This window comes from Corapipo altera, unplaced genomic scaffold (genome assembly GCF_003945725.1).
Source record: "Corapipo altera isolate COAL_440 unplaced genomic scaffold, ASM394572v1 0, whole genome shotgun sequence".
NCBI classification, from domain to species: domain Eukaryota; kingdom Metazoa; phylum Chordata; class Aves; order Passeriformes; family Pipridae; genus Corapipo; species Corapipo altera.
Window position 1 is genome coordinate 71,743,490 of NW_020884872.1, and position 27,036 is coordinate 71,770,525.

Below are 27,036 nucleotides of genomic sequence, written 5' to 3' on the forward strand. Positions count from 1 at the left end.
AGCAGGCTTACAAAAAATCAGAACTGCTGTATTTCCAGTCATTAACTTCTTTAGGAACAGATTTGTTTTCTGGGAATGGGAATACAGTATTTTTTCAACAGTATCCCTCCCCTGAATAATGAATCAGTCTCTACAGTTGAGCTGAGTGCTCTTACCTAGTGTGTGCATTCATAGCTGTGAGCACTGCCTTAAAATCATAGTAGGGTTTGGGGTTGGAAGGGACCTTTTGAAGACCTAGTCCAATCCTCCTGTTGTGGTCAGGAACATGTTTAACTAGATTAGGTTGCTTAAAAGCTCTATCCAGCCTGGTCTCAAACACTTGCAGGGATGGGGCATCCACAACTTGCTTGGGCAATCTGTTCCAGTGTCACCACCCCATCATAAAAAATTTCTTTCTCATCTGCAGTCTGAAACTCTTTCAGTTTCAAATGATTGGCTTTCACCTGGCCACTACAGGCCTTGGTAAAAAGTCATACTCAGTCTTTCGTATAAGCTCCCTTTATGTATTGAAAGGTCTTCCCAGAGCCTTTTCTTCTCTCAGCCTGTTTTCATAGGAGAGATGTTCTAGCCTTTTGATAGTTTTTGTGGCCCTCCTCTGCACCTACACTAACAGGTCCATGTCTGTCTTGTGCTGGGAGCCCCAGGGCTGGATGCAATACTACAAGTGGGGTCTCGTGTTCAATTTTTCATCACTCAGTATCCCCAGGTACTTCTCAGTAGGGCTGCTTTCAATCCATTCATCTCCAAGTCTGCCCTGATTGATATTTGGGATTGCTGCAGCAAAGTGCAGGACCTTGCACTTGCCTTGCACTTGTGGAGCTTCATTAGGTTCTCACAGGCCTACTGCTCAAGCCAATCCAAGTGCCTCCTGGTGGCATTGCTTCCCTTGAGTGTATCAACTGCACAATTCAGCTCTGTCTTGTCTGAAGACTTGCTCAGAGTGAACTTGATCCCATAGCATGTCATGGGGAAGATACTGAATGGTATCAGTCCCAGAACTGATCCCTGAGGAACAGTGCTCATTACTGGTTTTCATTTGTATGTTGCACCACTGATTGTAACTCAGTGGGTGTTGAACCATTGACTGCAACTCTTTGGATGCAGGTGTCCAGCCAATCCTTACTCAGCTAACAGTACATCCATCAGACTCATATCTTTCCAATTCAGAAGTGAGAACACTTCTTGATGAGCTGTGCTTTTTTTCAGCTGAGGAAACTGAAGCAATGCCAGCACACTTGCCTATATCCCTATGCAAGTTTGAGCAGGTCATATGTACCCTCTTTGAACACACAGGGTAATCATTCTTGCCTCAGGTGCTGGATTCTGTATGCCTGCAGTACGAATGTGCCTGTAGGCTATGATCCTGAACTGTGGTTAAAGCAGTCTTTCTCCCAGGACACTTGAAGTAAGTCCCAGAAGTACCTGATTCATCTGCTCTGTGGACTCTTAGTCAGACTTTTAAATTATAGAGCTAGATATCAACTTGCAGGTGTGAATTGACATTTTATATCTGGCTTGGAACCAGCAGCTTATCTTACTCTGCTATACGTTAGAGAATGTATTTTTGCTTGCTGTATTAGTATTGCCAGTAATAACTATTATAGAACTATTATAAAACTTTAAAATATTACTGCAAATTTCTAAGATTATTACTGGTAGTCTCACAATTGCCAGCTACTTTGCTTTATACTAGTGCTAGATTTTAATATCAGCCTTGGAATTGTGTATAATGTATAGATCTTGTATAAACCCTTGTTAGGCTTGGCTTACATTCTCCTATTCCAATCTTGGTCTTCCTGTTTTAATGTAGTAGAAAGATGCAAAATAGCCTCAATTGCAGGGTAAGTTCTTCTGAATCCATGACTTCCAAGATGCACAGCAGAGCATCTGCTTTTCCACAGTATCTTTTTTTTCTTCCTGCTTGACTTGTAGAATGGCATCTTGCTCATTCTGAAAGAGGTAGAGTGAAGCAGTGGTTTAGAAATTACAGCTTGCTATTGCAGCTGCTATTCTAATCAAACACTACTAGAAAATCTTTTTGAATTAGTTATGCTGAGTTTATAACATGCTACTGTACAAGACTGTTGCCATTGCCTGGGGAAAGAATAACCCTGGTATGGAAGGAAGTGCCTAAATTTGTACTATTCTCTTTTTCTTCTCAATAAAAATAAGGAAGTGAGTTTTCAGCCTGGGACTAACTTTTAAAAATGGCAAGCTGACTTGAGAAAAAAGTCAGTGTTTTGTCTATACCTGCTGGAAGTTTGTTGCTCAATTTTGTACTACCATCTAAGACTTGTTCCCAGGCAGAATCAGAGACTGTCTGCAAAGCTTTCATGGTATAGGCTGCATTTCATTAGAATATATTTCATCCTTTTCCCAACAGGTGTGTGAGTTCAATGTCATTCTGTATTGTTCTCTGAAGCAGAAAGTAAACCTTGGCTCGTTAACACAACTAAGATGAAAATATATTTGCAAGGTTGCACTTGATATTCATAGTCTACACAGCTGTGAAAATGGAGGACAAACTAAGCTTATGCAGGTAATCAAACCTGCTGCCTGAGAGTGCCTGGCTGTGTGATGTAAGCATGTCTTCCACAAAGGAAAACAAGGGATTTGCTTTCTTGACAGAAGTCACTCATGCAAGCATGTTAACCCTGGATTATGCCTACAAAACTAGCCCAATTATAAAAACTTTGTTGCCTGAGGAAATGATTTGCATTGCAATTGATGAGCCAGTATAGCCTTCCTAAGGAACCAAGAATCCCATAGAAAATGTCATGCCTCAGTTCTGTTGCTGTTGTAAGATATGGAAAGAGGCACTTCATCTTTTTACATTGACTATACTGTTATGCTTTTGAATCAGTCAGCCTTGCAGTGGTTCCTCACTGGTACATTACTCTTACAGTGCAATAGCCTCCAATCTCCGTAAGAGAAGAGAGACTTCCAAAGATCTCATTTTATTTGACAGCAATTTCTTAAACTTGCTGTAATTCATTTCTATACAAAAACACAATAGAAATACAAAACAATTCTATTGTATTTCTTTTTACTGTGTAATTTAGATGAGCAATAAAAGGTGTGTGCTTCAAATAAATTCATTCTCTGCTGTTTTATTAAGCATACGTGACCGTGTCAACCCCCAGCGAACTTGTATGTGCAAGTGAGCTTTTAGGATAAAGCAGTGAGATTGTCTGATGCAAGTTTGCATTTGCCTCTTGCCATTAATATGAGTGGGAATTAAACTGTTTATTCTGCAAATGCTTATACTTTTATAGATGTAAGAGAGGTTTTGGTTTTGGGGTTTTTTTTTTGTTTGTTTGGTTTTTTTTTGTCTTGAGAATTTTCATTTTTCGTTTTGGTGTTCTAGCAGTTGTGCAGAACTGCCTTCTGACTGCTGCTCCAGACTATGGCAACTTGCTCTTTCTTGTTCTTTCGTGTCCCAGTCCTACACTAAGAATAAGCTACTACAGTTACCTGGTTCCTATAGGACTTAGTAGGGCCTCTGTGTGTGTCATTGATCTGTAGTTTTTAATGATGCTCAGAACCTTCCACACTGAACTCTCCAGAGTAAAAAATGCTTATGTAAGCCCAAGTGTGGGCTAAGGGGACTGGGTAGCACCAACTAATCCATGTGTGCACTTCTGGTCATCTGGCACAGTTGCAACTGTGCATTCAGATCTGTTCCTGTAGTGTGTGGAAGGCAATTCTGCCTCCAACGTAGATGAAAAAATAAAATAACTTTTGCTGTAGGGCTGTAGGCTGTATTTGATTCGTCTAGTTCACATGGTGCTTTCTTTAGTTAAAACATCTCAAGTGATGTATTTGAAAGTGCAGATAAAACTCAGCCTGTGTTGCTAGTAAAATTGTCATTTTGGTGTGTGTCCTATGCACCAGTGTTTCCAGCAGTCTGTCTGATAGGAGTAACTGCTCAAAAAGTAAATTGTCATCTGATCTATAGATGCTTATGTCAAGATTGAGCTCAAACTTAGATAGTCTTCCAAAAAGTAAATCCTTTTGTGTTGTTTTTTTTTCTCTCTTGCAGGGTACTCTTGCAGACTCATTTCACAGAGTATGTCTCTCATCCTGGTCAATGAAGAATCACTAGATGTAAGTAAGCAAATTCTGGTGTAAGTCTTGACAGAAAGAGGTGTTATTAACAAGATGGAAAGTTGAGCTTTCTCACTGAATTTCTCTTGCTTGCCCTTGGGTAGCAAGATAAATAGTTCATGCACAGGTGTGTTGTGCAAAATGTACTCCAGAGGTCTTCAGTCACAAACTGTAGAAATCAAACTGAAGTCTCAGAACAAGAAACTTATGAGGTTCATGGGTTTACTTCTGGTGCAAACTGGAAAAACATGTAGCATGACAGCAGGAATATAATTAGGCTTTAAGGTATGGATATAGGAGTAACATGTTTGAAGAAAGAAATAACAAAAAATAAGCTAAATAAGTAATTTCAATGTAATAAGCTATTTTCAGTATTGTATGGAACAGCTGTAACCAAACCAAGGCTTGAGCAAACTACATTGTGAGCTTGCCTATATACAGTAGCTTTTAAAACCTTAAATCAAAAATTGCTGCTAAATGATAGCCATGCTCCTCATCTATGTGTAAAAATTAACTAGAAAAATCATACACTTGTACATGAATCTTCCCAGAAGATCTTTTCCTGTTCTGTGTGTTTCAATGTCAATATCAGTATTTGATATCACTTTGATTTCTATTAGAGGTATTTGTAGAACAGATGAAAGGATCTGTAATAGGCAGCATCTGACAGTTGCATTTAGAGTTGGCAGTTCATTGTACTTGACTGCATGGGAGATGCAAAGCCTGTATCTGAGTTACTGGATACCTGCAAATCTGGTGGAAGTGGGTAATACTATTGTGGCAAAGTTACCACCTGATAAGTGTTATTTTCCAGTTTACCTTGATATGATTCCAATAATTTAATGTGTGGAAATGTTTGGTTACAGAATCTGTCTGTAAAGAGTATTGGAAATTTATCGGTAAACATAAATAAAGAAAGCTTTCAGAACATGAACTTGACCCTTGGCAAGTTTGATGACACCAAGCTGTGTGGTACAGTTGCTACACTGGAGAGAGGGGGTGCCATCCTGAGGGACCTGCACAGGCTTGAGAGGTGGGCCTGTGTGAACTCGGTGAAGTTCAGTAAGACTGAGTGCAAGGTCCTGCACCTGGGTTGATGCAGTCAGTCCCAAGCACAAGTACAGGCTGGGAGGAGAATGGGTTGAGAGCAGCCCTGAGGAGAAAGACTTGGGGGTGTTTAGACAAAAAGCTAAGTATTGCCCAGCAATATGTGGCTGCAGCCCAGAAAACCAGCTGCATCCTGGACTGTATGAAAAGAATCACAGCTAGCAGGTTAAGGGAGGTGATTCTTCCCCTCTACTCTGCTCTCATGAGACCCCACTTGGAGTGCTACATTCAGCCCTGTGGGCTCTCAGTATGTGATCCTGTTGGGGTGAGTCCAGAGGAGGGCTACTAAGTTGGGGTCTGGAGTGCCTCTCCTACGAAGACAGGCTGAGAGGGTTTGGGCTGTTCAGCCTTGAGAAGGGAAGGCTCTGGGGAGACCTTATAGCACCTTCCAGTATCTAAAGGGGACCTGCAAGAAGGCTGGAGAGAGGGACCTCTTACAAGGGTATTGAGTGATAGGATGAGGGGGAATGGCCTTATGCTGAAAAAGGGTAGGTTTAGATTGGCTATTACGAAGAAATTCTTTTACTAGGGTGGTGTGACACTGGAAGAGGTTGCCCAGAAAAGCTGTGGTTGCCCCATCCGTGGAGGTGTTCGAGACCAGGCTGGATGGGGGTTGAGCAACCTGGTGTTGTGGAAAGTATCCCTGCCTGTGGCAGGGTGATTGGAACTAGGTGATGATCTTTAAGGTCTCTTACAACTCTAACCCTTCTATGATTCTATGAAAAAAAAAAAAATTGAGAACCATGGCATGTCAGATGAGGAGAAAAAACCCCCTTATTGGTGTATGGATGATTACATGATACACCATGAAGACATACATAATATTGCAGGTGACTGCTGCTTTAGCTCAGATAGTGGATGTTTATCAAAAATATGAGCACAGACTTGTGGAGCTTCTAAACTGGTTCATCAGAAATGCTTTGTATTAAATCAGTATTGTTTTCAAGCTAAAGTAAATATGTTATTCACCAAAGTACTCTTGTTGCCCTTCTGAATGTAGAATTGAATTTTTTGTAAGTCTGAATAGGAGACTCATGATTTGTTGATAATTGCTGCTAGTTCTTTTAATTCTAAGGCGTCTCTAGCTACTTACTGCCAATTTTTCAGTGTGGGATCTCCATAGTAATATTTATTTTGTGTTACACCTGTAACAGAAATTTTGACTCCTGTTCAACCGAGCTTAAAATCTATCACTAGAAGATTCTCACAGTGGAATTCTGTAGCATTATATTTAATATATTCCACCTCTGAAATCCATTAATACTAAAAATGAGTTTTTACAAGATCCAGGTTGAGCTTAGAGCCTTTAAATATTGATACACTTACCCCTTTGTGCAGTCCCTGTGTGACTTTTCCCCCCCACTTCTGCTCCTTGGCATGCAGTAGCAGGTGAGATGTGATCGAACAACTGTCTTGCCTTGGTTTTGAGAGCTAAATTTTTTCGAAGTCATGCACTTCAGGAGAAAAATCAATCATTTCTGTTCTCTTCGGAGAACTCCTGGGAATAGAAAAGACTAATCCCTAGCTTGATTCAGCCGAATTCTAGAAACTTAGCATAATAATCTGCAAATGTCTATCCCTTATAGACTTAACTGGATGCATACATATACTCACTTGTTTTTTTCTTTTCCTAATAAAGGTTTTTGAAATGAGAATATTTTGCGCACCAGATTTACTTTGAATGTAATTCTTGGACTCGGTTTCTGCTTAATTAAATTGGAACACCATAAAGTCTTACTGTGCAGCTCTTAACCTGGAAAAATTTCTTTCATTGGCATCTCTTAGAATTTGAGTTGTGAGAGAAGTGAGAGGGGTAGCTGAAGAAGGGAAATCAGATGATTCAGAGAGACCCTGTCTACTGGATATTACAGCCAAGGAATGTTGGGTGTGTTCCTCCCCTCAGTCCTGTAGAAAGAAGAGCTGGGAGCTGTATCAATTGCTTATCACATGGCGTTGTATTTAATAGTAGTGGAAGGGCAACACTGGAGGGACACAGTTCTGAACCTGTAGGTAGTATTTTGGTATGAAGTAATTTTGTTGATGTAAATGGAGCTGCACAGTGAGTGTGTTCTGCAGAACTCATGTGCCTGGACTGACAGTCATCATCTGGCGTTATACACAGATGTGTAACCCACAGCAAATTGATACTCCAGTGTAAGAACCCTCAATGCCGGTGTCTGTTAATCAGATATGACTAAAGGTGTAAGCAGAAGTTGGCTTCTGTTGCTTTTGGGATCCTGGTTCTTTTGCTGGAGAGAGGACATCTGTGCTCTTATCAGTGATGTCATGCCGATTACTCCCAAAAAATGGGGGTAAAGTTATTGTCAACTTTTCAGACTAAAACCAGAGTTACCCAGTACTCCAAATGCTCCAAAGCATTGGTATCATGTGTACTTCAGTCATACTAAAAGATAATAAGGGATGCAGATATGGCTGCGAAGACAAGAACAAGTTCTGTACTACTAATACCTTGTAGATGCTTTGAAGGTTACATCTTGTGTGTTGCACTAGGGAGGAAACTGGGATTTTTGTCTCCCCTGCTATCATCTACCCACATGCTTTGACCAAGGAAAAGTGATCAGTGCAGGCAAGCTCAGTTTTAGCCAAGCATCAGCTCTCCTTCAGAGAGGCATCTGCCATGGTCCTCTAGTGACTTGTGGCTAGTAAGTTACTTCAGTAGTTACCAGTCAGCCTGGAATAGTAATCAGCTCTTCTGTGGACATTGGGGATTTGCCAAGGAAGCTAATTAGGAAAAGAATACATTTCTCTATTGTACTAAGCTTTTCTTATTGGTCAAATTTCTATTTTTCTTAATCTGGAAATAGCTATCAAGCCAGTAAGTGGTTACATAAGGAACAGTGTCTAGTAGTCAGATAAGTCTTCAAAAATGTTAGGTAGAAGGGGTTTAGTGTTTTTCTTGTTTGTTTTTGAGGAACAAATAGGATCTTTCATAACTCCAGGTACTTGCTAATCTGCATAGAAAGTTAGTTGTATGGATGTGGAAAATATGCAGCTCTTAGTGTGAAAAGCTGCTTTGATTTGAGTGTGCTGTGTAGAATTAGAAATGAAAGAATATAGGTGTTACCCGGACCTGTAGGTTTAAATACACACAGGACTGTGTAACTTAAGTGTTAGATTACCATTTTTTCAGGAAGTAATACTAATAGGTTTGAGCTGTGAGTGGTGAATGAGTTGGGCTGGTATTTTTGTTTCATCCTGCTTTTGCTTTTCAGAATTCATTAATGGCTGTTCTCCCTTATCTGTGGCTGTTTTTCCTCTTGGTGTTTTCTGGCACTGTGATAGTTGATGTGGATGAAGTGGAGATACTTGGACCTGAAGGAATGCAAGGACCTTTAGGAGTCCAAAGAGAAGGTTACTAAATAACTCTTCTTTTCATAGCTGAAATTTTGGGAGTGGGAGAGGCTTTTAAAAAAGCAAACACACTATTTTCAAAGTTACTTTTACTTTCATATCTTGTTTTATGAGTGGTGGTTTTTGACAAAAGCCAGAAAAGATCTTGCAGATTTAAGCTGCAGGTATTTAGGGGGTTAATGCCTTGTCCATGCTATAGGACAGAATAGATCATATTACATAGAAATGGAGGGGAAGAGTGTGTGTTCCCTGAATTCCATCTAAAATTTGCTGTCTTGTTTATAAGAGTTCTCATATGTTAGAAGAAAATGACTTGGAACAAACCCTATTTCTCTTAAAACTGCTAATGATCTTCACATGTGTGAAGGCTTGTATCAGCAGATGATCCTGAGTATTATCCAGATCTATTTTCTGTTGTGTAGGTAACAATATAATAATGGCTTCAGCTGGATGGTGAAGGAAGTATCTGTGTGCTTTGAAGATGGGATTCTTTGCAGCGTACTGATAATGCTTATTTCGATTAAGGACAAGAGCGGATGGAAACATAAGGATGCATAATGAAGTGTTAAATGGATTTTGTTAAATGAGAAGCTACCAGGAAATGCAGTTTTTGCTGATATTAAATCATGATGGTGTGTTTTGAGGGGAATAAGGCTAAGCTGGTGTCATGTGTAGGTAGATGAGTTTTGGATAATGATCCTCTTGACTGACATGGCTAATACTGCATATCTGTTAAAAGAATTCAGATTTATCTTTTGTGATGAAGGGTAAGAACTAAATAGTCCTCCTCTCAAGATACTATTGTATGTGATCTTCTGCTTTTATTGAAGGGGAGTCTCTTGTTTGTGAAAGTTTGTGTGCAGGTTTTAAGAATAAGCAGTGTTCCTTTCTTGGTGCAGAGCCAGCCTAAAGCAATAGGATTTATTTATCTGCAGTGTTAACTTAATGAAGGTAGTGGAGAACTAACTGTTTCAGGGTAACAGTTAGGGTATGTATCATATATTCTGAATCATATATTCAGAAAATAGAGATATGGATATCTGTGGTCTTAGTTTTTTTGGTTCCCATAATACTGACTTACTACTACTTTGTTAAATCCTTTTCTGAGGATTATTTGCTTTTTCATGATAATTAGAGGATCATTCTTGCAGCTGAAGCTTGATTACTTCAAGCCTGCCCATCAGTCACATAAAGAAATACATCTCCTTCACATGGAAATGAAGAAAAAAAGATGTTTTACATCTGGTTGAAGCTAGAAGTCCCATAGAATTTCTCTGGGTTGATCAGTCTGTCAGAAACTACAATTAAACAGTTCTCTAGCTGTATGACTTTAATACCTGACTAAGTATGTGTTCCTTCTGCTTTTTAACCTTCTACATAGAGTAGAACTGATCAGAGGAATCTTTTAGAGACTTGTAGGGTTCTTGCCTACCTTTGCCACAATGCTTTTCTTTTTTTAACTGAAAAATGTGTTAAGGTGTATTTTCACACTTCAGTATTTCAAGTTATTTAACTGAGGTGGTGATGCTGGAGGATCAGTGTTTCTCTTTCATATTTACTAAGTGTTTATCAGCTTATCTTCTACAAATCTAAGTAATGAGTGTGATGTCCTTGCCATAGCTTCAAGATAAAAGTGATTTAGATATCTTGAATTTTCAGCTAATTCCCAAATCCTAAATTATCATAACCTGTGTTCTAAGCAGGCCTAAAATCACAGTTCTGAAATGTCAGAATGTAATATTCTTTTGGAGACCTTTGGGAATGGGTGCCCATCAGAGCTGAGGTGATTCATATGCCCTCCTGAAGCTTCCATCATGCTGGGTTGTGGTTGTATGTATGTATGTATGCTTGTCATGCACTCTGGTTTTTCAAGCTAGCCAGGCAAGGTAAGAGTGTCCTGGCATTCCTGATGGACACCAGGTTTATGGTCTTGTTAATAAGACTTATAGATAAATTGCCTCATGAGTTTAGAATTGGTGTAATCTCTTCAGTTCATTCAGCTTGAGTCTCGTGCTCCTCTTGGGTAGACCTCTTTGCTTCTATCCAGAAATAGGCTAGTTTAGGAAAACAATCAAATTCCTCAGTGAACTTAGCCATTCACTTACACAGCTGTGTTCTACCTCCTGTCTCACTGTGGTGAGAGACGTAAGTGATCCAGTATGACAATTCACATAACAAAGCCCTCAAAAATTTTAGGTGAAAACCCGGTTATCTAGTGCATCATTTTGCTAATATGCTTGTTTGTTAAATGCATGTGCCTTTGGATCCTTTTGTGTTTGTTTCTGGTCAGGTCAAGAGCATTGTTCAATACTAGATGATTTTACTTTTTCTTACTTGTTATATGGAACACTAAGTATAACTAACTTTATCCTAGAAAGGTAATCTGGATGTTCAGTTCTACCTGCATGTCCCTCTTGTTTGAAGTATGGCCATAGGCATTAACATCCTTCAGATTAATCTTGGGAGCACATCTTTTCTCTGAGACAAGAACTGTTCAGCTGTGGAATATTCTGATTTGGGGCCTCTGCTAGCATATGAAACAGTGACTGGAGAGTAGAAATTAATGTTCATACAAACTTTCCAGATTTAAGCACTTGCTTCCTCTTCGGGCTAATACGTGCAGCCTGCATTCAACTCTGATCTGCTGTGACACTCCAGAAAAGAGAAAGTGACCCCTGAGACAGCTGTATATTCAAGTGTTTTTCAGCCTGGGATCATATTGATAATAGGTTGACAATATCCAAACTGCACTAGAAGACTGAGAAATGACAGTGAGTACTTAGTGGAAAGCTGGATGTAAAATCTTTGTCCATTTTCTGTGTCCAGCAAAACTGACACATCACAATCAAGCTTTCCTCTGATTTGAAAGATTGAGGAATTTGGTGTCCGTTATTAATTCAAGTTCTTGTAGCTAAAGTGTAGTGTTCACTGAAATACAGTTATTTGTAGAAAGACATGGTATCAAATTCTGTAGTACAACTGGGGACCATTTACATGGCTAATGGTGACCAAGGTCATCTGGCTTCAAGAACTCTATGTCCTTGGGGGGAGGGGGGAAGGTCAGCAGAGCATGTATGTTTGGATACAGAGTTTAGTAGTCTGTAGAACTTTGGGAAAATGTGGATTAATAAAACCAATTAATAGTGAAGGGGCTTTGTAAGATCTAGGTTGGTATGGTAATAATTTGTCTTGATTATAGAATTAAAATTTCAGAACTTATCTGTAGATAACATAAGGAAAGGGGGGATGGGTTCACAACTTAACTAGCTGATTTTTTTGAAAACTTGTACTTTCTTTTCAAGTTATTAAAACTTAATTGGTCTGTCTATAGTAGGTTTAATATTATCAAGTTCTCAAGGGATTTATAGTTCTATCCAGGGCTTGACAGACAAACTCTACAGTTCAGTAGACAGAGTTAATAGGTTTAGTAAATATTAATAAAATAAATCTATTGTATAACTAAATCTTTAGGGAAATTACTCTGGTGGTTTAATTTTAAAAAGGAAACATGATCTTGATGATTTTCAGGAGTTTTCTTATTAAAATTATTTTTAGTAATTGAAGTGGGGATCATATTTATTACATAAACTTCAATAAAAACTTCAGATGTATAGGGTAAACTGATAGGGAACTAGCTGGTGTGTTTTTAAAACTCAGGGAAAAAGAAGTCTTTGAAAGTTAGTGTTCACTTCAGGGAATGGTGTTTGTTTGACTAGAAAATAAAAGGCTGCCTGAGGCTTTCTTACAGAGCATCTTTATATTCTTGGCTTTAAAAAAAAAGTAAAAGTGCTGGAAGCCATCAGGATAAAAGCAAATCAGGTGTTGTGGCCAGTTTCTCAGTTGAGCGGGTAGCAGTATCTCTGCTGGGCAACAGTTATAGTGTGTCAATAAGATTTGTTTCCAGTTCTTCCTAGAATTAGGCTAAAGCAGTGAGACATAAACAGTGCAGCAGCAGAGCTGTTCTTGCTTCCTGAGCTACCTGTGGATGTCCAGGGCATGTCCAGGACATTCCCAGCTGTATATGGGAATAGAATATTCGTTTAAGCTCTAAGGAATATTGATCAGCAGTGTTAAGACTTTGGCAGATTTGAATGCAGAGATGAGTCTGAACTTATGTGAAATGCTGTTGTAAAGCCCTACTTTATTATATAGAGCAGTTCAAGTTAAACAGAACTAGCATCTAGGTATGGGCTGCCCTGTGACCTCTAGATACGTTATGCCATGCAGTCAATCCTAGCAGTGGCAATTGCCAACAAATACATGTCAGTTTAAATGTATTTTTCTTTTAAATCTGCAAGGAATCAGCAAGTCTCTTTTAGAGGAAGGAAGGGAATAGAATGAGTTATTTGTGGGAGTCTGGCAGAGTATAGAGTAGCTAAAAAAAGATGCACTTTCCTCTGTGGTTCGTTACTCATCATTAGCAGTTTTATTGGAACTTTTATTGTAGGTGGACAAAGTATTTTGGAGAAGTCAAGTAAGGACAGTGGAGAAATTGAATGTGATGGTTTTGGAGGGAGAAAAGGCAACAGATTATTTACTTTGTTTGGTGTTTGGGGTTTTTTTTGGTTTTTTTGTTTGTATGAAGGAAGTATGTGAAACTTCTGAAGAAATGGAAATTCTTTAGCTACTTGAGGTTACAAATAAAGTATACCTTGTGACAAATAATTTGATTCACGGTTGTGCAGCACCCAGGAGCCACACAGCCCTTCAGTTAAGGAAATCTGCAAATCAGAGGGATAGTTCTGGCAAAAAGTGTTAGAAAGTATGTTTGCCAAGAATACTAGGAGCTGAAGGTACAGTGCTCAAGGAAATAAAAAGTTGCTGCTGTAGCTCTTGTACAGAACCATAGTAGAGTTACTAACCTCCCTGGAGCAACATAGAGCTTCAATGTAACTTTTTGTGGTGGTCACTTACAGGAAATTCTCAAACTAAGTATTATTCAAAATAATGGTAGTCATGTAGGACTAAGCACAGATCTAGGATATCTCTTAATTTTATAAGTGATGAAGCACTCCTACTGAGACTGCCTTAATCTCTGCACTGGGAATTAGTTACCTTGACTGTTTACTGACCTAACTGCCTTGCATTGCCTACTCACTGAACATAAAATCTTGGAGTGCCTCTATTTGTCACAGATGCATCTTCCAAAAAAGTGCCTGATTCCTTACTTGGGTTTTAATTGGCTGTTAATTTACATGCTGTTATTGTTGCTCTCATTGATATTCTAAGATAATTTTTTAAAAAATGGATAGAAGCTTGTTACATAGGTACTTAACAGAAGCCTGGTGCTAGTATGAACTATAGTAAACTGCATATTTTAAGGACTAAATAGACTAAATAACATGGACTAAAATAGGAAAAATTTTTTTTTAATGTTCTAATAAGACATTGAACAAGACATAGAATACATTGTGCTGTGAAAATGGCCAGTATGATTTTAAGACTGTGTTTGCTGCCTAATAAATGCAGTTTCAGTAATCTTGAGTTTGGGTTCTCATGTACAGTTGGCTGGTTACAATTTTCTTTTCCGTTAAGCATTTTTGGAACACATCATTATTTATGAGCAAAGGTTAACTAGAGCCTGAAGGAAGCTTGAAGCAGCAAAGTACAGATGTATTTGTAGCAAGACCACTGACCAAGCTCAAGATAATTACTGCTACATGTTATTTAAAGGTAGACTCTTTGTTGTTCAGTTGGGCTAGTGTCTTCCAAAAGATGGTGTTCCGCCTTAACTAATTTCAATGTCCAAATTGGTTGCGGCTAGATACCTAGTTCCCACATGGTATTGTTGCAATTTAGGTAGTCAGAAAGGCAACCTGTGTGATGTCAGAATCAATATTTTGCTCTTAAAGTTGTGAATATTGTTACCTTAACTGGGTGTTTCTTTGCAATGGAATTAGAGCTCTGAAAATCATTATGGTGCTGTCTTTTGCAACAGTCCGTTATTGTAGACTTTTTTTAGTATGTGAACATGATCACCTTGTCAGCTAATGAAATAAGCTTTAGGAGGAATGCAGTATTTGGAGACTTGAGAGGTTAGGATAAATGGGGGCTCAGCATCTCTGAGTTTCAGTGGTCTTGCATACGGTCTAAAAAACTGCTGGGATAAACTTCTTTTTTTTGGTATTTCTGATTCTCGTGAGAATTCATTGCTTCAGGTAAAGCATTTGGTGACTTGGAGAAGGCTTTTTTGGATTTTGTATTAGATCTAAAGTACTAAATTGCTGAAACCAATTTTTACATGATATTAAGGTTATATAATATTAAGACTATTTCAGTGAGTAATTATTTGTTTGAGAGCTCTCCCACAGATTCTTATCAATATCAGAACTTCAAGATTATTAAAGTAGTTGTATGAAGTTCCTTGAGAGCTAACCTTAGTCCAGCATCAGGACAGCTCTTACAAAATGGTCCTTGGATAAATAATTCAGTCACTGAAACAAGCCAAATGTATCTCATTTTCATTCCTCTCAAACATACACAGGAGACAACAATCCCAGGTAGTAGCTTTGAAAGTACGAAGACACTAAATTGTCAAGTGAACACATGTAGTCTTTCAAATGTGCCATTTGTCTGGAATTTCAGTGCTGGCTGAACTATGGATGAGCAAGAAACTGCCTTAAACATTAAAGGCTGTGATGGCAAGGGCAGATGGCATTTTAGTGTAATTTTATGTAATATTAAATAGGACTTGTTTAGTGAAGGCCATTTTTCTATTCCTGTGCAGCTTGGAGGTGCTCAGAATGCTGAAGACTTTACTATATTTTTTTCAAATAATCTTAGTTAACAAAATTATTAGGACTGCTGCCTAGGGAACAGTTGAGTGGAGTAATTTCCTTCCTTTGATCTTCAAGGAAGCAGGTGGCAAAGTTACCCTCATTCCTGCTTGTATCCTTTTCCACCGCTACATAAGGACGTGTCAAGGCCAGAACATGACCATGCAGTGCCTCTCTGAAGCTGTAGTCAGGAGATGTGTGCTTGTTCATGCACATCACCCTTTCCTAAGGATATAACCTATGCTGACAAGGTAATGCTATTTAAGAGAGTCAAGTAGCATAAAATAATTTCAGGCTACTGACTGATATTCAGAAAAATCTTGGTACCCTGTACTATCATCTCTTGTAAACCCTTAACTTTTAATGTTTTATCATGTTTTCATGTTATATTCATGTTTTTAAAACCCTCTGTATAGGCTTCAGGGTCTTCAGGAGCCCCCAGCCATTCAGTTTTATCATTAAACCCACTCTCTTCTGAGCAGTTGAAGCTGTGGTATAGTAGGAGACCCTTTCTATAAAATAAATTAAATTAATTTGACTTGGAATTGAAGTAAAAATCAGTATAAAAAGTGACAATTGTATTGCAGCTTGTGGACTACCTGTGGTGAGCTGGTCCATACACTCAGGTAGCCCTTCTGAGACTTCAGGAGGTGAGTGGAGGTTGTACCTTGCTGCTGGTTGTCGTGTACCGTATGGCAATGGATGGGCTGGAGGAGCTGCCTGCCTTGTGCCCTGTTGAAAGGGTGGAACTAAAGACAGGAGGGCGGGTTTGGATTTGTGCCACATCTAGTTTGCTCCCACATGTGCTGCCAGTTGAAGTAATATGAATTGCTCCAACAAAGCTTGCTTATATTTTCTTTTTCAGACCTCTTTATTTTTCATAGAATTGTAGAATGGTCTGAGTTGGAAGTGGCCTTAAAGATGATCTAGTTTCAACTCCTTCTGCAGTGGGCAGGGATGCCATTCCCTATATCAGGTTGCTCAGGGCCCCATCCAACCTGACCTTGAATATGTCTGGGGATGCAGCTTCCACAACTTCTTTGGGCAGCAGTTTTCATCCTTTCATCACTCTAATCTGCTAAGCTTGGATTGTAAGACAGAAAACTTGCATTTCTTTTGGTGTTTTGAAGGTAAATAACATCAAACATTAATTGATCTTGGTAGAACTCTACTAGAAAATCTGTTTGTAGACCTTTTCTGACAAAGTTGTTAAAACCGGACAATCTTATGGTATTTATCTGATGTTATTGTTGTGTAGTACTAATTTGGTAATCAAACCACAACGGAAGAGTTTGTATCCTGACTAATTTTATTTGAGCAAAACTGGTAAGTAGGCTGGCTTGCATACAACTGTTTGGGTAATTCTGCCTTGCTTTTCTCATTTCATGATCTAATGCTTTGCAGATAGTTCAGTTATGTGTCTTGTATCAACTGGACAAGTATATAGCTGTCTGGATTTCTGCAATATTGATATTATGACACTGACTTCTTTAGTTTTCTTATTTATGTGCTGTGCCAGTGCTAGTGTTTTGGATAGCTCTCCTGTCACTTTCCTTCAATTACTGAATGAGAGTTATTTGATCTATAGGTCTAGAACTGTTCAGATAGTAAAGATCTCTGCTGACCTAGCAGCAGTGTTTCCTGGTATCTTGCTTGTTTTACCCGGTAGCATCTCTCTCCTTCCCTCTGTGTACCTGTACTTCCACACTGTAACTTATGGATTTAAAAAACTGTAGTCCAAGGTAAACGGTTTTAGATCTGCTACTGTCCTCTTGCTTGGATGAAAATCTATCGAACTCTCACTTTTAGTTTTGAGACATGAGGGAAAATTCAGTTTCCCTACATCTTTGCTGTTCCAGTGTTCCTGTCTCCACTTCTTCCTCTGACAGTCTGTGTTTCCCAGGTGTGGGAGTGTCCAGGCCCTTGTCCTTTAGGGCATGCTTGGTATTTTCCTTGTTCAAGGTGTTCCACATCCTTTATCTGCCCTTGTGGGGCAATTTGGGTGCTGTTTTGTCTTAAACAGAAGCATGGTCAGGCTTAAGTGCCTTATTTGTAGTTGCTTACTGAAGGGGCTGGCTCAAGCAGGAGAAGGCTGCCTTACTGTCTGCTTGCTGGGCTCTTGTTTTGTTAGAAGTCCTGAGAGGGCACAGATGGGACTGAGACCAGGAATGCAGTGTCTAAGATAGCCTGCCTACTCCTGAGCAGGGAGCCTGACCTAATTCTTTAAGAAGTCAAAGTAATCCCAGTTGGATGGAGTCGATGAGTGTGCATGTTCCCCATTTCTGGGAGGCTGTTGAGGAAGAGATAAGATCATGGGAGTACAGCTTATATCAGATCCTTCTGGCAACACCTTTGTGTGTTGCTTTATTTTTACCCATTGGTGAACCGTGGGTAAAAAGGAAAAATACGTAGTCCAAGGAGCATGAGTAACTTCTGATGCTTGTCATGCTGTAAAGGTAGAAGTAAAATCTCAAAGGGTATTTCAAGAACTGTAAGTTCTCTCATATTTCTGTTCAATACCTGTATTGTGTCTAAATCAAAACCAGAGCTTTAAGCAAACAATTTGGGTTAAAAGCAATCTGCTTCTTAAAAGTCAGTTTTATTACAGAGCTTGCCTGTGCTAATCACTCACTCTGGAACTTGCTCTGCTTCGCCTGGAAAACCAGATTTGATAGTACACAAGCACTTGAAAGGAAGACTAACATGACAAGTTGGCTTGTTGCATGTCTGAGTCTGTCTTGAGTAGCTTAGAGTTTATAGTTTGCCATTTGGCTTAATTCTCAAAGCAGTTTCCTTTTACTTAAGTGCGGGAATAACTTTGGCTATGAACTCTGACAGTGGTATGGCCTCTGTTACTTACACTAGCATGCGACTGAACTATTAACTGCACAGATGCTAATAGTGGTTGGGGTTTTTTCAAGGGGGGATTTTGGAGAGGAAATTGAGAGTGGAAGACTAAAAATAATTGAAGCTATAGCTTTCCCTAGCCCTATTTAAATTTTATTAGTCCATTGAGAGGAAAATTCTGTCCTTCCAACTTTATTGTGATGTCTTACAAATTGACATTACCTTAGGTGAAAAGGTAAAACCAAAACCTTTTCTTTTCCAGACTGCCTATGTAATATGACTTGAAAATATGAAATTTTTTTTAGTGCATTTCTGAAACGTGCTTATGTCTGTACCGACAAAGTAAGTGCAACATTAGAAGAACATGTTGTACAAATTGTTGTACAAATCAATCTACTCAATATTGTGTTTCCTATGCATGATATTGTTTTGGAGAAAAGATGAGTTTTGTCATCTAGTCTCTATTTAATTTTGACTAGTGTTCAGTCTTTTGTACGTTAATATCAACATGGATTCCTTAGTCGCTAGCAATGATAATAATACTCCTCTAGTGTAGCCTTGGCTGTGTTTTTGGCTGTTATTTCTCTAAGGAAAGTTGGTTCTGATTTCATTGAATCAGGATAACTATATTTTATATATATCAATCATAATATATGTATGCACTGCTTCATGTATATAAAAACTGCCATACACAGATAGGGATATAAACATATGAAAAAGCATTTGTAGCACAGATCTAGTTCTTTAAAGCACCCTATCACTCTATTAGGGGCGACCTAATTGTGGCCTCCCTGAGGGGAGCCTACAAGAAAGATGGAGAGGGACCTCCTACAAGAGCATGCAGTGACAAGACAAGGGGGAATGACTTCAAACTGAAAGAGTAGGTTTACATTAGATATTAAGAAAAAATTCTTTACTGTGAGGGTGGTGAGGCACTGCAACAGTTTGTCCAGAGAAGTTGTGGATGCCCCATCCCTGGAAGTGTTCAAGGCCAGGCCGGATGGAGTTCTGAGCCACCTGGTCTATGGCAGGGGGTTGGAACTAGAGGATCTTTAAAGTCTCTTCCAACCCAAACCATTCTATGATGCTATATGAGGAGAAATAACTCCCCTCCTGGTTTTTTTTGTTTTGTTTTGTTTTTTTTTTTACTTTGAGGGGAGTGTGTTACAGGCTGACTTGTATATCCACACACCAGAGTAATTTTCTTGGCTGAATAGTCCTTAGCTGTTTGTGGGCATCTGAGTGTATTAACAAAACACAGAAACATGTGGTTCAGACGCTGTAACAGAGAATCCTACATCATCATGATCTAAAGCAGAAGGTTGTACTGTTTTCTTGATCTGAAGGGTTGATTTTTATCTTTGAGAAATTACTTTGCAGAAATGTAACTTCCTTGGGGGTCTAAACAAAAGCTTGCTTCTGCTGTGGAAAAGGTTGACTGTTATATTTGAAAGAGGAAAAGTAACTGGGACTTTTTTGACAAAAGTGGAAGGAAATAAAAAGCCTATTCTGTTGAATGAATCAATTTCATAAAGCTGAAATATCAAAATATAAAGACACTGAGTCATTCTAGCTTGTTAGCAAAACTTACAGACTGCTTCCTCTTTGCAGAGTACAGTTACTTTTAGTAATCATGCAGGTGTGCAAGTGTCCAGAACAAACTTTTTTTTAAAACTATTTTGTAGTCAAACATCTAATATGTATTGAAAGCAATCACAGATTAACCTACATAGAGCAGTTGTGGAGTAAATGAAAGTCATGTAATAAGCCTAATGCTGTTATTAGTGTGAAGAGAACAGGGTTTTGTCTATATTCTTTGAAATCCTCGGTCTTCCCAGGATACAGATGTTTCTTGGTAAAGTTAGAAATATTAAAAAATGCCACACTGAAAAAATGTGGTATTGTCCTTCATAGCATTTGAAGAACATTTGATGAATTGTCGCTTTGACTTCACTTGTTTCTACCATTGTTTCTTATGCTGCAAGCTTTGCCCTCTGAGAACTCAAAGGATTGCAAAAGGCTCATGGCTTTTAAGATGGTGCCTTTGGCAACCATATTGTACTGGATAACTACTTAGGATGTCAGTTCTTTGGTCTGAGAATGCTGAGACTTTTGACACTTCCCTTGATTTCTTTTTTTTTTAAGAAATCAGTATTTTAGTGAAGGCTTCAAGTCAAGATTCACATTTTTAAGATGCCACTGCTATAATCAGCATCTTTCTCTTTAATCTGAGGAAAAACTAATGCTGCAGGAAACTGCAGATTTTGTTTCAGAAGGCTAAAACACTAGTACCACCATTCCTGGCAGCACACACTGCCATGATATTTAATCTGCAAGATGAGAGATGACTAGTTAGTGTAATCTTGAACAAATCAATTTTGCTTCTTAATTTGGCGAAAGGCTTTCTTTCCTCCTAATTCTTCCCTCCTTCTCCCCCTGAAGCCCCCAACTCTCCTTAATACAGGCACTACTTCTCTTTACTGAGAGCTTCAGCCATCTGATAACCAAGCTTTAAGTTTGTTTGAGCATTTAACCCCATAGTCTTCAAATGGTCAGCTGTTTGATGCTCCTCCTTACCCTGATCTTGAAGTACCTGCAACACTTTATATAGGATATATGTTTGAGATGGTATATCCGACTGAGACATTTGGAGATGATTTTTCTGTGATCAGACAAAGCTTGTAAAAAGGTCTGTTCCATTTTTCTTTTTAAACTATGTGGAACATGCTTGGAGATTGACGTACTGATGATAGGATAGATGTTCCTTCAGGGTATATTTTCTTCCCTATTTAACCAAGTTCCCTGGCTCCTGCATAATCAATTTGTTGCAGAATCGAAAACATCCTAGAGTAATCATCTACAGCATGTTTTATAGCTCTTGATGGTCGAATTCATCTGGACTTTCAGCTGCCCCTGGAGACAAAAATATTGATATGATCTGTTTATCTAATATCAAGGCAAGATTTGGTCTGAATATGTGATAACCTGAGACTTGCTATGCAGATTAAGAACTCTTGGTATATAGACGTTTTAAATTACTTGGCTAACTGTGAAGGAATTTCAGGTTGAAGTTAAATTCAAAGCTATGAAAATGATCTGAATGATGCCATCTAATATCTCTGGGTCCTCCATACAATGTTTTTCTTGGCATGGTAGGAGATACTATTTATCAAGCAGAATCATGGTGCTATTAAACAAGCAAGTTCTGCTGTGTAGAATCAGTGAGTCATTTGGTTGGCATATTTTAGGAATGGGTTCTTGTCTTGCCTTATGTTTTTAATGATATTTGCACTTTCTGTTTAATAATATTTGCTTAGTATTTTATATGTTGTGATTCTTTAAACACTACAGTGAGCTTAGTATCACAAATGGGTTTGGATGAACAGATGGCATATTACTGGCGTTGTGTAACTTCCATAAGAGAAATGCAGATGCTGCTTGATCAACTTCAAACTCTTGTGGGAAGGCCATAATAACATCTTTTGGAAGAATTACCCACTCATATTACTCAGAGTTCAATTGACTCTTCCAGGGGCTTTGTGAGTAATCTTGTTAGGAATGATTTAGAAATGGCAGGTTTTCTACATGGCACCTGCAGAAATGGTTTAGAATAGACTATTTTCCAATGATTGTACATACATGGTCCTGTTCCCACCAGGCTTGGAGAATATTAAGCTATTTTGGCATTTCTGTCACTGGAATCTGAGATCAAATGTCTTATAATTAGTTCAGGCTGAAGTTCTGTCAAAAGCATGCTTGCTTTATATTAGAGAGGGAATATGGGGCACTTGGTTATTCCTGTCAGTCTTTCTTTGGAGAATTACTTCAAAGTGATGAAGTCAAGTAATTGATTGGGACTTATAAAATCAAGTTAGTGCTGATTAGTGTGAAGTGTCATTGGAGCAGTCACACTGTGTGCTCTTATGTATCTCTTGAAATCAGCATGTGACACAGGCTAAGCACTGCAGTAGTACTGAGCAACAGCTTTTGATGAGCCTGTTTGGTTTTTTTTCTTAAATTTTTATCTTACTTAAAAGAGTAAATTGAAGATATTCATCTGGGATCTGATCTTCCATGATCCATTTGCTGAATGGTTTTTGTGCACAGGTTGAATTTGCAGTGCATCCTGTGTTTTTAAGGCTTCCTAAACTGGGAGATGCTCATACTATTTCTTTTAAAATGTGAAGTAGTGAACTATTGACATTCCATTACTGTTCATCTTTCAAAGATTCTCTTGACTCTCAACTCTAGAGAGTGTCCTTATAGTCTCTTCTTCCTGTAAAGCTGAGGAATGGATGTACTCTTAAAATTCAGTTTTAGAAATGTGTAATCTTCAGAGGCATCTCACCATAGTGCTGTTTTCAGTGAGTTAGTAAAAAAACAACCTTCCTGCTAATATTTCTTCTTCTGACTTTACAGGAACCTTAGAGGTGATGGATTTTCATATGGCGCTGTATAGTTTTTCCTTGCATATTATTGAGGAATTTTGGTACATAACTTTCCATGAGTCATCTTAGTGTATTTTTTCCTCTTGGGTTTTCTGCTGTAATCCCATAGCTCACAAGTCCCAGTATTACTGCTGCTCTTTTAGGTAAGGTCATCTTATGAGACACTTTCAAGCTCCTCATGTCACTCAGTACTTGTATGAGCATGGGATGGCACGTTCCTGCATTTCTAGTCCGTTATTCTGGTATCTTCTAAAAGAAACTATAGAATAAAAGGAAATGTGCAAGATCATGTTATTGCACAGTCAACCACACAAGATAGGGAGCAGAAATGGAGTAGGTGGGTCATAAGCTGAATGTGAGTTAAGTGTTGTGCTGTAGTGACAAAGGCAGAAGGCAGGAAAGTATGACACTGGAATATAACCTGTTCTGTTCAACATGTATTGCCTCATCTGTCATGCTACGTAGCAAGAATAATGTCCATACTACTGTCAAGTTTGATTTTGTTTTGTTTTTTGTTTTTAGTATTGTCATATGGCTTTAAGGGTGTAAGAAAGCCAGAGTAGATTTGTGGATGCTCTTAAGAATTGCCTCGTTGTTGAGAAAGTATGCGAATGCTTCTCTGCAAGTTTTTGTAAGTTGAATGTGGAGTTCCATGTCATTGTAAGGTTGATTGTATTAGGCCATACATATCCTCGCATTAGTAACTTGATATTTCCAATTCTGTTGATATTTTTGAGTTTCCATTTAGTTGACCAAAAGCCATGGGGTTTTTTATCAGTTTGTGTAAGCAGCTGACACAGTGCACCTAGCAAGCACAACTTTGTTTGGATTGGTATTTCTATCCACAGCCTAGTTCTGAAAGTACACAGATGCAGTTAAAAAACCAACTGCTTGAAGACTGATCAATTGTAGGAATCACAAAAAAGAGGGAGCAGAGGAATATGAGAACAGGTCCTGCAGCTGAACTCTTGCTGTACACGAAGTCATCTTCACTAGGCTTTGTGGCAATATGCTTTGCACCCTTCCTTATAACTAGGTCTTTGTAATTTGCCTATTTGCTTTTGGAAATTGATGTAGTTTGCTGTCCTAGTCATGTTTGGTACTAGACTTGGAAGATGGGCAAAAGTGAGGATCAGTTCAGGAAGTGGTATTTCTTTCTTGATTTTGAGACAGGTTTCAAGGTTAGCTCTTGTAAATGTTTTGTTTATTGTGGAAAGCACTTCCAGTGACTCTTCTGCCCAACAGGTGTTACACAGTGTTTTGCCAGCTTTGGTTTAAACATTAGGTTTTTTCTTGCCTTTATGTTGATTATTCCTATTCTCCTGTAAATTTGCTTCTGCCGGATATCTTGACAGATCTCTCTAGCACAGTAACTAGGCAGATTGAAGTCAAAGCCTTCACCTAACATGTGGTGAAGCTTTTAGGTTGCAATTAATATGTAGTGGAAAATCTTCCATTAAGTAGGGTTGGCTAGTGTTATCTTGAATGCGGTTATGCAGTGGAATCCTTGCTTAATTCTTAAGCTATCCTTGGAAGATTTTCCATTTAATTTGATTTAACACTGGGGAGCAGGGGGCATGGCTGATATTTTGAGTTGAAACCACTTTTTTTAGCACAGCAAAAAAAAATGATTACATGTTACTACTCAGATTATCAATGCATAGGAAGGAAAACAGAAGCCATAAAAAGTAAATCCTTGGATTGTTAAAATAAGTTGAACTGGCACTGCAGTGCACTTCAATGAGTTAGCAGATTGTGCAATTTAAATCTCGTATCAGACTTAGTGGTTTGGAAATTAATTATAGGATGATGGAAGAAGTTAACTTGGAAAATTCTTTAAACTGCTGTAGCTAGCAGTACTTTTCAGATAAATATAGAAGCAAGTAGTGTATACAGTTGACTTAAACTTAGAAGTTAGTTTAACTATAAGCTAATATTTCTTACTGCAGGAGCTTGTTCTGCGAGAGTCATGTTAGGTCTTCTGAGATGGAGGAATGGCCACACATGGAGGGTGCATGAAATGTAGATGCACAGGAAGGCCAGAATGTAAGGCTGATTTTGGCCTTATGGGGATATGTCTATTAGAGGTCACAGATCCAGGGGTGAGTGGCTCTCTTCAGCTGAAGAGACCTTCTTGCCTGCGTGATGCTACTTGCCATGTTCTCTTCCCAAGATCTTTTGCCTTGTGGGCCATGTATCACCGTATGCTTACGACGAAACCTGAGTGTAGTGGCTGCCCAGATTTCTGTTGTTTCTGTCTCTCACTGTCATCTCAGTGACTTTGTGAGCCTTCCTGGGGAAATGCAGGGGAGGAAGGAGAAGAGCTGGTTTGGAACTGATCATCTTATAATAATTGTCCAGTTCTTCTCTGGGTATCAGCTTTTTTGTAAGGTAAGCTTAGGGAATGGCTGTTATCCTGCTGGAGTCTTTTGCACCCAGTTTTTGCAAGTCCTACTGACTTAGTTTTGTGGTGGGTTTTGGTTTTTTTTTGGTTTTTTTTTTTTTTTTTTTTTTTTTGTTTTTTTTTTTTTTTTCCTGGCAACTGTCTGATACTGGGTTCTGTGTTGGATGTTGAATTGCCTCACACACCGACATTTCTTGCTGTAGTGTGCACACTTCGCAAACTCTCGTAGGAGGGATTGGGCAGTCTCCACTAAACAAAAAAACCCAACAACTACAAAAACTCACCCCAAGGCACACACAAAAAAATCACGCTAAAGATTAAGTTATATAACCTATATAGTACTGTTCCTAATGTTTTTTATTACAGTATGAGGAGTTTGCTCTTGTTTTTAGTGAAGTCAGCAGAGCTCTGATTGCATTGACTTTCCAATTGACTTTAAGCATCATGTGAAAAGTATTAGTGTTTGCTCTGTCAACCTACAAAATAATAGCCTGGGAAATCCCAAACTTTGTTAGTCAGTTTTGTAATTCAGATACAAATTTGGACTCAGCAGGGGTATTTTCTGAGGTTTTAGAAAGTGAGATTATACAGGCATGCCATCAGAAGGTTTGTTAAATATCCTGAGAGTGCAGTCCAGAGAAAAGACCACACAAATTCTGCTTCAGGATGTTTTTGTTGTCTGCCTGTCAACAAATTACACTGTGCTATGAAGATTTATAATAGGGTACTAATAATGTTGGTGTTCTGGATGGAAACTATGCACACAGAGAACAATAACATCTGAATGTTTATTTTAAGGCAGTAATGCAAGTAAATGCTCTGTTCAAGGTTTGTTTGTATTTGTGGTTGTGACTTGTTAAAATGGAAATGGAAAAATGAACAGGAAAAGCAGGTGAGATGGCTTGATTATGGAATATAGCACCATGTCTGAATTTAACTCAAGTACAGAGACCATAATAATTTCCCTTAAATACATCTGTCAGACTTGTTCATACTTTTAGAAACAAGGCCCCCAGTCATGTCAAATGTGCAGAAGTGGAATAAAAATAAATTAAAACCTAATTTCCTTATCTTCTTCAGTTTGAGTTCTGTGGTTGATCTTTTTTTTCATGTTTGTGCTCTGAAGCTCAGTGGTCTTATGAGTTTTTAAGCCGTAGTGAAGCTCTAAACTGATCATGTTGCTCTGATTGAACAGACAGCTTAAGCAGGTGCACATGTCCTCTACTGGCTAATGAAGTGTCCATGTTTATTGGAATAGCCCACTGAATCAGGGCTACAAAACCAATGGACTTTTCAGTTTTTATGCCTTCTGACTTTTACTTAAAACTGTGTATTTTTAGTATTTGTTGGAAATTGATATGCCAGTACAATAAGGTCTGATTGACAGGGACCTTTCTAGGCTTCCCCAGAGCAGCTGGATGCTCTGTATGTCTAAAGAAAATCTTGAGGGAAGGAAAACAAAGTTTATTATGGCTAAGTGAGATGCTTGTAATATTCGCTTCTAATACTCTCTTTTTGTCAGAACTCCTGACAGACTTTCCCTTTATACTTGATGGGTACTCAGTAAAAAGGCAGGGATATTCCACAGGCCTGAGTTTATCCAGATACTTTCTTAAGATTACTGTGATTTCTGCTCCACCATGCTTGTTTTAGTAAAGGATTTATTGAGTTTCACGTGATGTGACTTGAAGAAACTTATCCCTTGATGTCAAACACAGAGTAAAAGCTAGGTATCAAAGTAGAGATTTCTACTCTAGTTTCCAGTAATGAGTTACCCACAAAAGGATATAGTTGCCCATGGTTTCCGAATGTTTATTCCTCTGCTGACTTAGGAAGTCTTCATTATATGTATATCCAGGGAGTTTGAGGTCTAGTTTATTCTTCTTAATTGCAGTGACCTATAGGAGCAGTAGTTTGTTTTTGTTTTTAAAACATAGCATCTGTAAGTAGTTGGAAGAAACAGAAATAATAATTC

The 27,036-nt window shown here is 38.6% G+C and overlaps 1 protein-coding gene across 6 annotated transcripts in view; it reads left to right on the top strand.

Moving 5' to 3' along the window:
- Nucleotides 1-27,036, top strand: part of ATP8A2 (ATPase phospholipid transporting 8A2) — a 318,328-nt gene that overhangs the window by 87,233 nt on the left and 204,059 nt on the right. For all 6 annotated transcript variants that reach the window (XM_027652089.1, XM_027652079.1, XM_027652098.1 and 3 more), the window contains one exon: nucleotides 4,043-4,107. In XM_027652089.1, coding sequence (XP_027507890.1) covers nucleotides 4,043-4,107 — 65 coding nt within the window. The remainder of the gene's footprint in view (nucleotides 1-4,042; nucleotides 4,108-27,036) is intronic.